General features: G+C 40.6%; 1 protein-coding gene across 1 annotated transcript in view; it reads right to left on the reverse strand.

The window, feature by feature from the left end:
* Nucleotides 1-15,409, reverse strand: part of klhl18 (kelch-like family member 18) — a 71,822-nt gene extending 56,413 nt beyond the window's left edge. The window contains exon 1 of the mRNA XM_060931590.1: nucleotides 15,260-15,409. Coding sequence (XP_060787573.1) covers nucleotides 15,260-15,394 — 135 coding nt within the window. The 5' untranslated portion in view covers nucleotides 15,395-15,409. The remainder of the gene's footprint in view (nucleotides 1-15,259) is intronic.
* Nucleotides 15,410-15,788: the final 379 nt, after the last annotated feature.

The raw sequence follows: 15,788 nt of genomic DNA on the forward strand, positions 1-15,788 counted from the left end.
GGGTGAATTTGCTGAGCGCAGTTGACAACAGGCGGGGGTGGGGCCGTGGGGGGGTGTCTGTCCAGGGTCTCGGCAAGGGTTAACGCGGCCCTGGTTGTTCTTGGGTACTAGAATGTCTTTAACTACTATAAAAGAAGATCCACGGTTACATATTTGTCAGTTTATAGCTTGCTGAAAACTGTTTAGTGGAGCAGTTTTGGCCCTCTGTATTTCCACATTAAAGCACATCAGATCTTTCAAATTTTGGTATTTATTTCTCATGTTGTAGTACTATTTTGGTGACTGAGTATTCTTCTAAAAGAAATAAAATTTTCTGAATTATGAGACATTAAAAGTGAAAAAAAAAATTTCACGCCTATATTTCAAATGCATATGGCTCATGTATGACAAGGCCTACCATAAAAAGAATTACAGCACTGGAAAGAGCACGTCTTCATTAATATATACGAAGTTGGTACCTTGAACCAAACTAGATTTATTAAGGTATCAAATACTCCATGTTTTGCTACAGACGGAAATGTAAAATACAGAGCCAATGTACTTAAAATACAAACACAAAATTGTATTGGAGAACTAATATTTGTATTTTACGTCTAAATATTCAGCAAGTTTTACCAGACCCAGTTCTACAATTTAAACAAACTACAGTGGCAGTAGAAGCAAAACTTCACACAAATACTGTCAACTTGAAGAGTTCGAGCAATGTATTGATTTGCCTTTTTCGACATCAGATGGAAGTTTATATTGTCTGCCAGCTGATGTAAGTGGAGCATCAATAATCCAGGATATGTACAGTGGTGCTTCAAAGTTTGTGAACCCTTTAGAATTTTCTATATTCTGCATAAATATGACCTAAAACATCATCAGATTTTCACACAAGTCCTAAAAGTAGATAAAGAGAACACAGTTAAACAAATGAGACAAAAATATTATACTTGGTCATTTATTTATTTATTGAGGAAAATGATCCAATATTACATATCTGTGAGTGGCAAAAGTATGTGAACCTCTAGGATTAGCAGTTAATTTGAAGGTGAAATTAGAGTCAGGTGTTTTCAATCAGTGGGATGACAATCAGGTGTGAGTGGGCACCCTGTTTTATTTAAAGAACAGGGATCTATCAAAGTCTGATCTTCACAACACATGTTTGTGGAAGTGTATCATGACACGAACAAAGGAGATTTCTGAGGACCTCAGAAAAAGCGTTGTTGATGCTCATCAGGCTGGAAAAGGTTACAAAACCATCTCTAAAGAGTTTGGACTCCACCAATCCACAGTCAGACAGATTGTGTACAAATCGAGGAAATTCAAGACCATTGTTACCCTCCCCAGGAGTGGTCGACCAACAAAGATCACTCCAAGAGCAAGGCGTGTAATAGTCGGTGAGGTCACAAAGGACCCCAGGGTAACTTCTAAGCAACTGAAGGCCTCTCTCACATTGGCTAATGTTAATGTTCATGAGTCCACCATCAGGAGAACACTGAACAACAATGGTGTGCACGGCAGGGTTGCAAGGAGAAAGCCGCTGCTCTCCAAAAAGAACATTGCTGCTCGTCTGCAGTTTGCTAAAGATCACGTGGACAAGCCAGAAGGCTATTGGAAAAATGTTTTGTGGATGGATGAGACCAAAATAGAACTTTTTGGTTTAAATGAGAAGCATTATGTTTGGAGAAAGGAAAACACTGCATTCCAGCATAAGAACCTTATCCCATCTGTGAAACATGGTGGTGGTAGTATCATGGTTTGGGCCTGTTTTGCTGCATCTTGGCCAGGACGGCTTGCCATCATTGATGGAACAATGAATTCTGAATTATACCAGTGAATTCTAAAGGAAAATGTCAGGACATCTGTCCATGAACTGAATCTCAAGAGAAGGTGGGTCATGCAGCAAGACAACGACCCTAAGCACACAAGTCGTTCTACCAAAGAATGGTTAAAGAAGAATAAAGTGAATGTTTTGGAATGGCCAAGTCAAATTCCTGACCTTAATCCAATGGAAATGTTGTGGAAGGACCTGAAGCGAGCAGTTCATGTGAGGAAACCCACCAACATCCCAGAGTTGAAGCTGTTCTGTACGGAGGAATGGGCTAAAATTCCTCCAAGCCGGTGTGCAGGACTGATCAACAGTTACCGCAAACGTTTAGTTGCAGTTATTGCTGCACAAGGGGGTCACACCAGATACTGAAAGCAAAGGTTCACATACTTTTGCCACTCACAGATATGTAATATTGGATCATTTCCCTTAATAAATAAATGACCAAGTATAATATTTGTGTCTCATTTGTTTAACTGGATTCTCTTTATCTATTTTTAGGACTTGTGTGAAAATCTGATGATGTTTTAGGTCATATTTATGCAGAAATATAGAAAATTCTAAAGGGTTCACAAACTTTCAAACACCACTGTAAACCACATCCTTTGGCGCCCTATTAGAAAAGATCACTTTCTTCAACTTGTACGATTATCATTCACAGGCTGAATTTCTATTTTGGGACCAAGTTGTACTCGCACTAGCATTCTAACCCGCATATTCGACACTTACTCCAATAATCGTGCCTTTCTTCAGTTCTACAACTATTTTCCACTCAGTTCTGGTCGATTGTTCAAATCCTTGGATTGTATCCTGTCTCACTTGGCCACCCGCTTTGGATAGAAGTGTTTACGAAATAATTTTTTTTTTTTTAAATTTACAATAACGTGTGTTAATTGAAACATAACACGCACGCACATGCACACGGGCTTTAATGGACACACTCATATGGCTGACTTGCATAATCCTCTCCCTGGGTGTGCAGGTGAGTGTGAACGACAAGGTGAGAGACACGCTGACGGGATTTAAATCAGCACACAGCCTATAAAAGAGGATTTAGATGCAGTAGAGGACAGACGCAGCTGAAACAATCAGGCGAGGGGAGTTTTGAGAATTTTAATCCGATGTTAATCATAAAGTAGATTATTGTGAGGACAGCGTGTCAGATACGTCGTCCTGAGAGTCACGAACATGCTGTATGAGCAGATATGAATGCAGCAGGCAACCAAAAGCAAATTATTTTCATAACCAAATAATCAGTGGTTGGGATAAACAAACGAACGAACGTGGGCCAGCAAACCATAACCAAATATCGGGGGCGGGGGGGGGGGTCAGTGGATGAGAGCGTGTCTGAAACTAAATGCGAGATTACTTCTCAGCATGGGATCTGAATAATGATCCTCATTCTCACAAGAACTTTTGAGAAAGGTTTCATTTAACTACAGCAAAGTACAAAGCTACTATAGTATCTGAAACGATAAAGTATAAAAAAAAAAGAAGAGCAGACCGTTAAACATCATTTCATTCTCATGACAGGAAAGACGCAGCGCTTCATGATGTACAGTGGTGCTTAAAAGTTTGTGAACCCTTTAGAATTTTCTATATTTCTGCATAAACAGGACCTAAAACAACATCAGGTTTTCACACAAGTCCTGAAAGTAGATAAAGAGAACCCAGTTAAACAAATGAGACAAAAATATTATACTTGCTCATTTATTTATTGAGGAAAATGATCCAATATTACATATCTGTGAGTGGCAAAAGTATGTGAACCTTTGCTTTCAGTATCTGGTGTGACCCCCTTGTGCAGCAATAACTGCAACTAAACGTTTGCGGTAACTGTTGATCAGTCCTGCACACCGGCTTGGAGGAATTTTAGCCCGTTCCTCCGTACAGAACAGCTTCAACTCTGGGATGTTGGTAGGTTTCCTCACATGAACTGCTCGCTTCAGGTCCTTCCACAACATTTCCATTGGATTAAGGTCAGGACTTTGACTCGGCCATTCCAAAACATTAACTTTATTCTTCTTTAACCATTCTTTGGTAGAACAACTTGTGTGCTTAGGGTCGTTGTCTTGCTGCATGACCCACCTTCTCTTGAGATTCAGTTCATGGACAGACGTCCTGACATTTTCCTTTAGAATTCGCTGGTATAATTCAGAATTCATTGCTCCATCAATGATGGCAAGCCGTCCTGGCCCAGATGCAGCAAAACAGGCCCAAAACACGATACTACCACCACCATGTTTCACAGATGGGATAAGGTTGTTATGCTGGAATGCAGTGTTTTCCTTTCTCCAAACATAATGCTTCTCATTTAAACCAAATTGTTCAATTTTGGGCTCAGCCATCCACAAAACATTTTTCCAATAGCCTTCTGGCTTGTCCATGTGATCTTTAGCAAACTGCAGACAAGCAGCAAGTTTTTTTGGAGAGCAGTGGCTTTCTCCTTGCAACCCTGTCATGCACACCATTGTTGTTCAGTGTTCTCCTGATGGTGGACTCATGAACATGAGCCAATGTGAGAGAGGCCTTCAGTTGCTTAGAAGTTACCCTGGGGTCCTTTGTGACCTTGCCGACTATTACACGCCTTGCTCTTGGAGTGATCTTTGTTGGTCGACCACTCCTGGGGAGGGTAACAATGGTCTTGAATTTCCTCGATTTGTACACAATCTGTCTGACTGTGGATTGGTGGAGTCCAAACTCTTTAGAGATGGTTTTGTAACCTTTTCCAGCCTGATGAGCATCAACAACACTTTTTCTGAGGTCCTCAGAAATCTCCTTTGTTCGTGCCATGATACACTTCCACAAACATGTGTTGTGAAGATCAGACTTTGATAGATCCCTGTTCTTTAAATAAAACAGGGTGCCCACTCACACCTGATTTGTCATCCAATTGATTGAAAACACCTGACTCGAATTTCACCTTCAAATTAACTGCTAATCCTAGAGGTTCACATACTTTTGCCACTCACAGATATGTAATATTGGATCATTTTCCTCAATAAATAAATGACCAAGTATAATATTTTTGTCTAATTTGTTTAACTGGGTTCTCTTTATCTATTTTTAGGACTTGTGTGAAAATCTGATGTTGTTTTAGGTCATATTTATGCAGAAATATAGAAAATTCTAAAGGGTTCACAAACTTTCAAGCACCACTGTATGAGCCTGGACAAACCCAGGAGTTAGTGCTATAGCCGAAAACAGACATCTCTACTTGAAGAAAACGTAAAAATATTTCACGAAAACTATTTTCATTTCGGGCAATTTCTAACCTGGTCTTGCCCGCCTGCTTGTGTATCAGCTGCTGCGGTAAAACGATATTTAGAAAAAACCTTGCTAGATAGGAGTAGCCTGCGTAGTAATCGGGTCAATAATGTTCTCAAGGCATCACATCATCAAAAGATAAAGAAGAAGCAGTCGTTACAGTCTCTTGCGAAAGTATTCATCACCCTTCGTGTTTGTCCTGTTTTGTCGCATTACAAGCTGGAATTGAAATGGATTTTTGGAAGGTTAGCACCATTTCATTTACACAACGTGCCTACCACTTTAAAGGTGAAAATTGATTTATTGCGACACAAACAATAATTAAGATGAAAAAACAGAAATCTTAACCATGTATAGGTATTCACCCCCCAAAGTAAAGACTTTGTAGAGCCACCTTTTGCTGCAGTTACAGCTGCAAGTCTCTTGGGGTATGTCTCTTTTAGCTTAGCACATATAGCCACTGGGATTTTTGCCCATTCCTCAAGGCAAAACTGCTCCAACTCCTTCAAGTTAGATGGGTTGTGTTGCTGTACAGCAATCTTCAAGTTATGCCACAGATTCTCAATTGGATTGAGGTCTGGGCTTTGATTACGCCATTCCAAGACATTTAAATGTTTCCCTATAAACCACTTTACTGTAGCTTTAGCAGTATGTTTAGAGTCATTGTCCTGCTGGAACGTGAACCTTCATCCCAGTCTGAAACCTCTGGCCGATTCAAACAGGTTTTCCTCCAGAATTGCCCTGTATTTAGTGCCATCCATCTTTCCTTCAGTCCTGACCAGCTTTTCTGTCCCTGCAGATTAAAAACATCCCCACAGCATGATGCTGCCACCACCATGCTTCACTGTAGGAATGGTGTTCTCAGGGTGTTGGGTTTGTACCACACATGGTGTTTCCCATGATGGCCAAAAAGATCAATTTTAGTCTCATTTGACCAGAGAATCTTCTTCCATGTTTTTAGGGAGTCTGCCACATGCTGTTGGGCAAACTCCAAATGTGTTTTCTTAAGCAATGGCTTTTTTCTGGCCACTCTTCCATAAAGCCCCACTCTGTGGAGTGTACGGCTTAAAGTGGTCCTATGGACAGATACTCCCATCTCCACTGTGGATCTTTGTAGCTCATTCAGTGTTATCTTTGGTGTCTTTGCCAGATTCTCTGATTAATGCCCTCCTTGCCTGGTCTGTGAGTTTTGGTAGGCAGCCTTCTCTTGTCAGGTTTGTAGTGGTGCCATATTCTTTCCATTGTGCTATAATGGATTTAATGGTGCTCCCTGGGATATTCAAAGTTTGGGATATTTTTCATAACCCAACCCTGATCTATACTTCTCCACAACTTTGTCTCTGACCTGTTTGGAGGCTCCTTGGTTTTCATGTTGCTTGCTTAGTAGTGTTGCAGAGTCAGGGTCCTTCCAGAACAGGTTAATTTACACAGACATCATGTGACAGATCATGTGACCCTTTGATTGCACACAGGTGGATCGTAATCAACTAATTATGTGACTTATGAAGTGAATTGATTGGCCCAGCTCTTATTTAGGGGTTTCATACGAAAGGGGGTGAATACTTATGTACACACCAGATTTCTGTTTTTTCATCTTAATTATTGTTTTTGTCACAATAAAACAATTTGCACCTTTAAAGTGGTAGGCATGTTGTGTAAATCAAATGGTGCTAACCCTCCAACAATACATTTTAATTCCAGCTTGTACTGCAACAAAACAGGGCAAACACCAAGGGGGATGAATACTTTTGCAAGACAGAACTCATTTCACACTGCAAACATCTTAATTAATTCTTTGATTTATTACTAATGTTGTTTTTCACTTGCTCGTTCACAACTCAAGTGTCTTGACATAATATGGATTACTACAGTTGTAGAACAGGGCTGTTTACTGTAGGTTTATTATTTTACTATTTAATCTCAAACACATTAGGCAGATTCTACCATAACAGAGGCCAGTTAAGTCCCATCTCCTGAAATTGCTGAATTGATTATTTTGACTACGTTCAGACTGCACCCTGAAACGACCCATATCCGATTTTTTTGCCCATATGCGACCTGTATCCGATTTGTTATTGACAATCTGAACGACACAGATCCGATTTTTTCACATGCGACCCAGGCTGCTTGGATATGTGGTCCTAATTCCGATGCATATCCGATATTTTCACATGCGACTGCAGTCTGACCGGACACACGTCATCAACAAGAGACAAACGTCACTATTCTGCGTTGGCTAATCCCGCCTCTTTGGTGGAAAACAACAACATTTGTACAGTTTTCAGAATTTAAATAGACTTTTATAGAATTGATCAAGCTAATGGTGGATTTGGTAGGGACCTGGATGTTAAACCATCCTGTATTACAAGATTATAAGGTTGTTCTGGAAATTTCCAGTAATTTGACACCTTCGGTCTCATTACTCTGCTGCCCACATTAATCAGATTATTGTGTGAGTTCCGCCGCTGCCACAAAAACCACATCGCCAGGTCTCGCCTCATCTCCATAGCAAACTGCACTGGTGTTTCTGCACCTTGAGCCAGCGCTGAGAGAAGTTGCAGAATTCAGCTGGCTATAAACAATCTAAATAAATATTTATAAAAATGTAGAAAAAGTTTATTCATATGACGAAATAAATACGTGCAAATTATTAAGCCTGAATTAAGAGTTTGGTAATACAGCGGCCGTATCCCAAATGACTGCCTACTGAAGCTCGAGTGCACTATATAGAGTTTAAAAATCCATTACTTCCTAGTAACATGTAGTGCACTTATATAGAAATTAGAGAGACATTTAGGAGTCAACCCTCGTTACCAGGCTACACGTTTTCATTTCAGTTCAGAAACAAAAACACACACGAGACCTCACACTTTAACACTAACCAGATAATTAAACAAAAAAAAAAAAAATCATTAAACTTGAAGAGTGAGCTTTTTTTTTGTTTACGTATTACGTAGATATGCTTATTACGTGTCAATTTGCGCATGCGGGACACTTTTGGGTCGTTTTCCGTTCATATTGGAGATCGCATACAAGTCTCGTATAATTGGTAATGTGAACGGCCTAACAAAAAAATCGGATTTCACAACAAATCGGATATGGGTCGTTTCAGGTTGCAGTCTGAACGTAGCCTTTAATCATTCTATTAAGTTTTTCTAGTAGCATTTGGGGTCTTGGACATTCACAGTAAATTTTAGGACAGTAGTCCTGGTAACTAATTAATAAAAGCCTGACATGACAGACATGCTAAATGACAATAGAAACACATCGGTTTCTATCATCAAAATCTGACAGACAAACTAACGTCTACCATCATATTCTGACAGACGCTCTAGAGGACAATAGCAACAAAACTGTTTCTTACATTATTAATCTGACAAATTTAGTAATAATATTAAATACCTCATCACTAGAACCAAATAATAAAATAAAATATTGAAATAAAAAAGATAAAATTTATTTTCAAAATTGAAATATCAACAATAATTGTCAGAACAGTGACGATAGACACGACTGTGTCACTTTGGCGGGGAAATAACACACTGAAATGGCCTGTCGGCTGAAAGGGTTGCAAGCGGCTCTGATTTATCTCAACTTACGATAGTTTTCCTCCAGAAAAATTTCAATATGAATGCACAAATATATTCTCAATGTTTCTATCGTCAAAAATTTCTATCGTCAGGATAGCTGACAGAAAATCTCACCTTGATTTATTTGATGAAATCTAGCTGTCAGAACTCCAAGTCTTGCCCGGAAGTAAATGTCTGCCGTCACAAAAATCATGCGCAGTAGAATTTCCTCTTTGCGTCAGTCAGCATGTGCGCGGTGAGGGCTTGAATTTTGCTATCGTCAGGTGCATTTGACTGACAGACTGACGATAGCATTTTTTAAAAATAACTGTGGGCTTCTCTTGTGAACGAAACAGTTTTTTCACTGTTAATCTATTTCAACTCTATCTGTTGACACCCAAAAATGATAAAGCCTGCTTCCACACGATAACTACCAAAGATCCATAATGGCTGAGGTCATCTGACAGAAATTCACTGACGATAGCAACAGGGATAATGAAAGTGATTTTTAAAATGGGAGTTATGTCTGTCAGATATGTCAAAGAAATAGAACTTTATTCTTTAAAAATCTTTTATTGATATACTCAGTGTATTTTTAAATAACGTGCTGTTTTAGAAGACCAAATACCATATTTTCAATCTTGAAAATATTACCTCACTGAAAAAAGGACAAGACAAATTTCTTATTTTGTGGGCAAGTGGTTAATGGATCCAGTTACGGTAGAATCTGCCATTAAGAAAGCAAGAATTTCCACAAATTAATTTTTGACGAGGCACCTCTTAATTGAAAAGCGTTCCAGGATGAAGCTGGTTAAGATAATGCCAAGTGTGTGTAAAGCGTCATCGAGGCTGGCTACTTTGAAGAATCTAAAATACGAAACATATTTAGTTGAACACTTTTTGTTTACGACATAATTCCATACATGTTCCATATGTTATTTCATAGTTCTCTCTTCAGTATTGTTCATTATTGCAAAATAAACCCCTCCAGAGTGATCCAGGGAAGGACATGACTCACCCTAAAGGGGTTTATTTCACAATTACCATGCTTCTTATCCAGCTACCTACGACAGAAAATCAATAATTTGATGCAAATGTTGCTTTTATCGCTCCCACTAATGATGTGGTCCATTACTACAGCCTGTTACAGAGAAATAAAATAACAGACTGCAGAAAGAAACAAACAACTCATCACTATAGAGTATTCAATCAGTCAGGAATAAAACACGACAGCGTGGTGCGACGCAGCCCCACATGAAGCGCAGTTCCTATTATCACCATGAAGGACAGTGGTGCTTGAAAGTTTGTGAACCCTTTAGAATTTCCTATATTTCTGCATAAATATGACCTAAAACAACAGATTTTCACACAAGTCCTAAAGTAGATAAAAGAGAACCCAGTTAAACAAATGAGACAAAAATATTATACAACCCCGATTCCAAAAAAGTTGGGACAAAGTACAAATTGTAAATAAAAACGGAATGCAATAATTTACAAATCTCAAAAACTGATATTGTATTCACAATAGAACATAGGCAACATATCAAATGTCAAAAGTGAGACATTTTGAAATTTCATGCCAAATATTGGCTCATTTGAAATTTCATGACAGCAACACATCTCAAAAAAGTTGGGACAGGGGCAATAAGAGGCTGGAAAAGTTAAAGGTAAAAAAAAAGGAACAGCTGGAGGAGCAAATTGCAACTCATTAGGTCAATTGGCAATAGGTCATTAACATGACTGGGTATAAAAAGAGCATCTTGGAGTGGCAGCGGCTCTCAGAAGTAAAGATGGGAAGAGGATCACCAATCCCCCTAATTCTGCGCCGACAAATAGTGGAGCAATATCAGAAAGGAGTTCGACAGTGTAAAATTGCAAAGAGTTTGAACATATCATCATCGACAGTGCATAATATCATCAAAAGATTCAGAGAATCTGGAAGAATCTCTGTGCGTAAGGGTCAAGGCCAGAAAACCATACTGGGTGCCCATGATCTTCGGGCCCTTAGACAGCACTGCATCACATACAGGCGTGCTTCTGTATTGGAAATTACAAAATGGGCTCAGGAATATTTCCAGAGAACATTATCTGTGAACACAATTCACCGTGCCATCCTCCGTTGCCAGCGGAAACTCTATAGTTCAAAGAAGAAGCCGTATCTAAACGTGATCCAGAAGCGCAGACGTCTTCTCTGGGCCAAGGCTCATTTAAAATGGACTGTGGCAAAGTGGAAAACTGTTCTGTGGTCAGATGAATCAAAATTTGAAGTTCTTTATGGAAATCAGGGACGCCGTGTCATTCGGACTAAAGAGGAGAAGGACGACCCAAGTTGTTATCAGAGCTCAGTTCAGAAGCCTGCATCTCTGATGGTATGGGGTTGCATTAGTGCGTGTGGCATGGGCAGCTTACACATCTGGAAAGACACCATCAATGCTGAAAGGTATATCCAGGTTCTAGAGCAACATACACTCCCATCCAGACGACGTCTCTTTCAGGGAAGACCTTGCATTTTCCAACATGACAATGCCAAACCACATACTGCATCAATTACAGCATCATGGCTGCGTAGAAGAAGGGTCCGGGTACTGAACTGGCCAGCCTGCAGTCCAGATCTTTCACCCATAAAAAACATTTGGCGCATCATAAAACGGAAGATACGACAAAAAAGACCTAAGACAGCTGAGCAACTAGAATCCTGCATTAGACAAGAATGGGTTAACATTCCTATCCCTAAACTTGAGCAACTTGTCTCCTCAGTCCCCAGACGTTTACAGACTGTTGTAAAGAGAAAAGGGGATGTCTCACAGTGGGAAACATGGCCTTGTCCCAACTTTGAGATGTGTTGTTGTCATGAAATTTAAAATCACCTAATTTTTCTCTTTAAATGATGCATTTTCTCAGTTTAAACATTTGATATGTCGTCTATGTTCTATTCTGAATAAAATATGGAATTTTGAAACTTCCACATCATTGCATTCCGTTTTTATTTACAATTTGTACTTTGTCCCAACTTTTTTGGAATCGGGGTTGTACTTAATATCTGCAAGCTAGTTAATAAAACTCTGCTCCCTAACAGTTTCATGTTTTTATTTCTTGTTGTGCGGGGGGGGGGGGGGGGGGGGGGTAGGAGTACGCAGTTGGAGATGAAATGCTTCAAGGGGTACGTGATGTAAAAAAGTTTGGGAACCACTACCCTAGGATGACTCTCACTGTGCTTGAGTGTGCATGTGACAAATAAAAGGCTTCTTCTTCTTCTTCTTGTGACCAATCAGAATCAATAATTTGATAACACTGGTGCAAGTGGTTTGAAAACAGGTTAAATTAGTTTCTAAGGAACTAGTATAGCTGGTAAAAGTTCTCCTAATCACGTGGTGTAATATATACAGTACCAGTCAAAAGTTTGGAAACTCCCTCTAATTCAGTGGTTTTTCATTATTTTAAAGTTTTCTGAATTGTAGATTAATACTAAAGTCATCGACATTATGAAGAAATATATATGGAATTATTTGGTAAACAAAAAAGTGTTAATCAAACCAGAATATGTTTTAGATTCTTCAAAGTAGGCACCTTTTGCTTAGATGACAGCTTTGCACATCTTGGCATTTTCTCAGTCAGCTTTACGAGGTAGTCACCTGGAATGGCTTTCAGTTTACGCTGTGCCTTGTCAAGAGTGAATTTCTTGACCTCTTAATGCGTTTGAGACCATCAGTTGTGTTGTGAAGAGGTAGAGTTGGTATACAGTGAATGGCCCTATTTGAGTACTGCTCTAATCCATATTATGCCAAGAACTACTCAACCAAGTAAAGAAAAACGACAGTCCATCACTTTAAGAAATGAAGGTCAGTCAGTCCGAAAAATTTCAAGAACTTTGAAAGTATCCCCAGGTGCAGTCACAAAGACCATCAAACGTCATGATGAAACTGGCTCATCAGGACCGCCCCAGGAAAGGAAGACCTAGGGTTACCTCTGTTGCACAGGATAAGTTCATCAGAGTTACCAGCCTCAGAAACCGCAAGTTAACAGCACCCCAGATAAGAGCCCACCGAAATACTTCACAGAGTTCAAGTAGCACACACATCTCAACATCAACTGTTCAGAGAAGACTGCGGGAATCTGGACTTTACGGTCGAATTGCTGCAAAGAAGCCACTTCTAAGGAAGAGAATAGCTTGGGCCACAAGGAATGGACATTAGACCAGTGGAAATCTGTCCTTTGGTCTGATGAGTCCAAATTTGAGATTTTTGGTTCCGATTGCCATGTCTTTGTAAGACGCAGAAAAGGTGAGCGGGTGGTTCCTACATGCGTGGTTCCTACAGTGAAGTATGGAGGAGGACGTGTGATGGCTTTGCTGGTGACACTGTTGGCGATTTATTCAAAATCGAAGGCACGCTTAACCAGCATGGCTACCACAGCATTCTGCAGCAACATGCCATGCCATCCCATCCGGTTTGCGCTCAGTGGGCCCGTCATGTGTCTTTCAACAGGACAATGACCCAAAGCACACCTCTAGCCTACAGTATGTAAGGGCGATTTGACCAAGAAAGAGCGTGATGAGTGCTTCGTCAGATGACGTGGCCTCCACAATGACCTGATCTAAACCCACCTGAGATGGTTTGGGATGAGTTGGACCGCAGAGTGAAGGCAAAGCAGCCAACGAGTGCTCAGCACCTCTGGGAACTCCTTCAAGACTGCTGGAAACCATTTTGAGTGATTACCTCATGAAGCTGATTGAGAGAATGTCAAGAGTGTGCAAAGCTGTAATCAAAGCAAAAGGTGCCTACTTTGAAGAATCTAAAATCTAAAACATATTTTGGTTTGATTAACATTTTAAAGTGCTCCCACAGTCCAAAGACATGCAGGTTAGGTTAACTGGTGACTCTAAATTGACCGTAGGTGTGAATGTGAGTGTGAATGGTTGTCTGTGTCTATGTGCCAGCCCTGTGATGACCTGGCGACTTGTCCAGGGTGTACCCCGCCTTTCGCCCGTAGTCAGCTGGGATAGGCTCCAGCTTACCTGCAACCCTGTACAACCCCGATTCCAAAAAAGTTGGGACAAAGTACAAATTGTAAATAAAAACGGAATGCAATGATGTGGAAGTTTCAAAATTCCATATTTTATTCAGAATAGAACATAGATGACATATCAAATGTTTAAACTGAGAAAATGTATCATTTAAAGAGAAAAATTAGGTGATCACGGGCACCCAGTATGGTTTTCCGGCCTTGACCCTTACGCACAGAGATTCTTCCAGATTCTCTGAATCTTTTGATGATATTATGCACTGTAGATGATGATATGTTCAAACTCTTTGCAATTTTACACTGTCGAACTCCTTTCTGATATTGCTCCACTATTTGTCGGCGCAGAATTAGGGGGATTGGTGATCCTCTTCCCATCTTTACTTCTGAGAGCCGCTGCCACTCCAAGATGCTCTTTTTACACCCAGTCATGTTAATGACCTATTGCCAATTGACCTAATGAGTTGCAATTTGGTCCTCCAGCTGTTCCTTTAACTTTTCCAGCCTCTTATTGCCCCTGTCCCAACTTTTTTGAGATGTGTTGCTGTCATGAAATTTCAAATGAGCCGATATTTGGCATGAAATTTCAAAATGTCTCACTTTCGACATTTGATATGTTGTCTATGTTCTATTGTGAATACAATATCAGTTTTTGAGATTTGTAAATTATTGCATTCCGTTTTTATTTACAATTTGTCCCAACTTTTTTGGTATCGGGGTTGTAGAACAGGATAAAGCCGCTAGAGATAACGATATGAGATGAGATACAGGTTCTGTGTATAGGGTGGCACGGTGGTGTAGTGGTTAGCGCTGTCGCCTCACAGCAAGAAGGTCCGGGTTCGAGCCCCGTGGCCGGCGAGGGCCTTTCTGTGCGGAGTTTGCGTGTTCTCCCCGAGTCTCTAAATTGACCGTGATGTGATGACCTGGCGACTTGTCCAGGGTGTACCCCGCCTTTCGCCCGTAGTCAGCTGGGATAGGCTCCAGCCCACCTGCGACCCTGTAGAACAGGATAAAGTGGCTACAGATAATGAGATGAGATTCCTTACGTGTTGCTGCATAGTCTGGATGACTTCAGTATTAATTTACAATGTAGGTGAATTTGAAGGTGTTTCCAAAACTTTTGACTCAGTGAGTGAGTGACAGCTGATGTCCTACTTTTCAACTTTAAACACAAATATTCTTGCTTATCTTTTACAACCTGAATATATCCATGAAAGCACTGCTCTCAGCTCCAGGATGAACAGACCTCACACACACACACACACACAGGGCGGTTAGTTAGCTGGAGGTGTTAGCAGTGTGGGCACAATTAGCCCAAGCTAAGCTAGCAGGATGAACCAATGACCCCAAAACCACATTAATTCCGCTCCCATCTTTGTCGTGGCCATTTTAAATACCGTCCATTTCTTAGACATTGACCTGTAAGCTCGCTATGTCTCTCTCTCTCCCTCTTCCCAGGCTTGTCTCCGGCTGTCTCTGGGTTCCAGTCCCTCTCACACTGACAAGCCGAGCCTGTTAGCTTTAGCATAGCTGGCAACTTAGCAGCAAGAGAGTCGGTGGAAGAAAAAGACGCAGTCAAATCATTTCATACCTTCAGTGTCACATCACAGAGTTTCCCCTGTCGTCGGATCTCTTCCATAACCGAATAACCACGAGTTGGTAAATCGTGGACGGAGAAATGCATCAAATCTTCCAGTTCCTCAGATATCATGTCACCCATCGTCATTGAAGGAAGGGAAAACTCAATTTGAACAACGCGAACGCAAATCCTGTATGGACCTCGCGGGACACCGTAGCCAGTATGACCATCAAGTCGCCGGGGAAGTTGAATTGCTCCTGTCACATGTGTGAACCTGAGATTACAGCAGCCCCTGTCCGGCCACTAGGCTTGAACCTAGAACCTTCAGCAGTGCTGACCACTACACCACTCTTCAGTTTCACTATTCTGGTACAAATCCTTTCCAGATAATGACCTCCTGAAGCAGACATCACTAAAACACTGAGTGTCCTGCCTTGAGTTGCTCTGTGCACTTGTGCTGCAGGGATTAAACAGTGTCTTTCACCTCAGCAACAGGGATTATTAGATTATATTCCCAAATAAATGCGATTAACCAGAGTTC

This window comes from Neoarius graeffei, chromosome 1 (genome assembly GCF_027579695.1).
Source record: "Neoarius graeffei isolate fNeoGra1 chromosome 1, fNeoGra1.pri, whole genome shotgun sequence".
Lineage (NCBI taxonomy): Eukaryota > Metazoa > Chordata > Actinopteri > Siluriformes > Ariidae > Neoarius > Neoarius graeffei.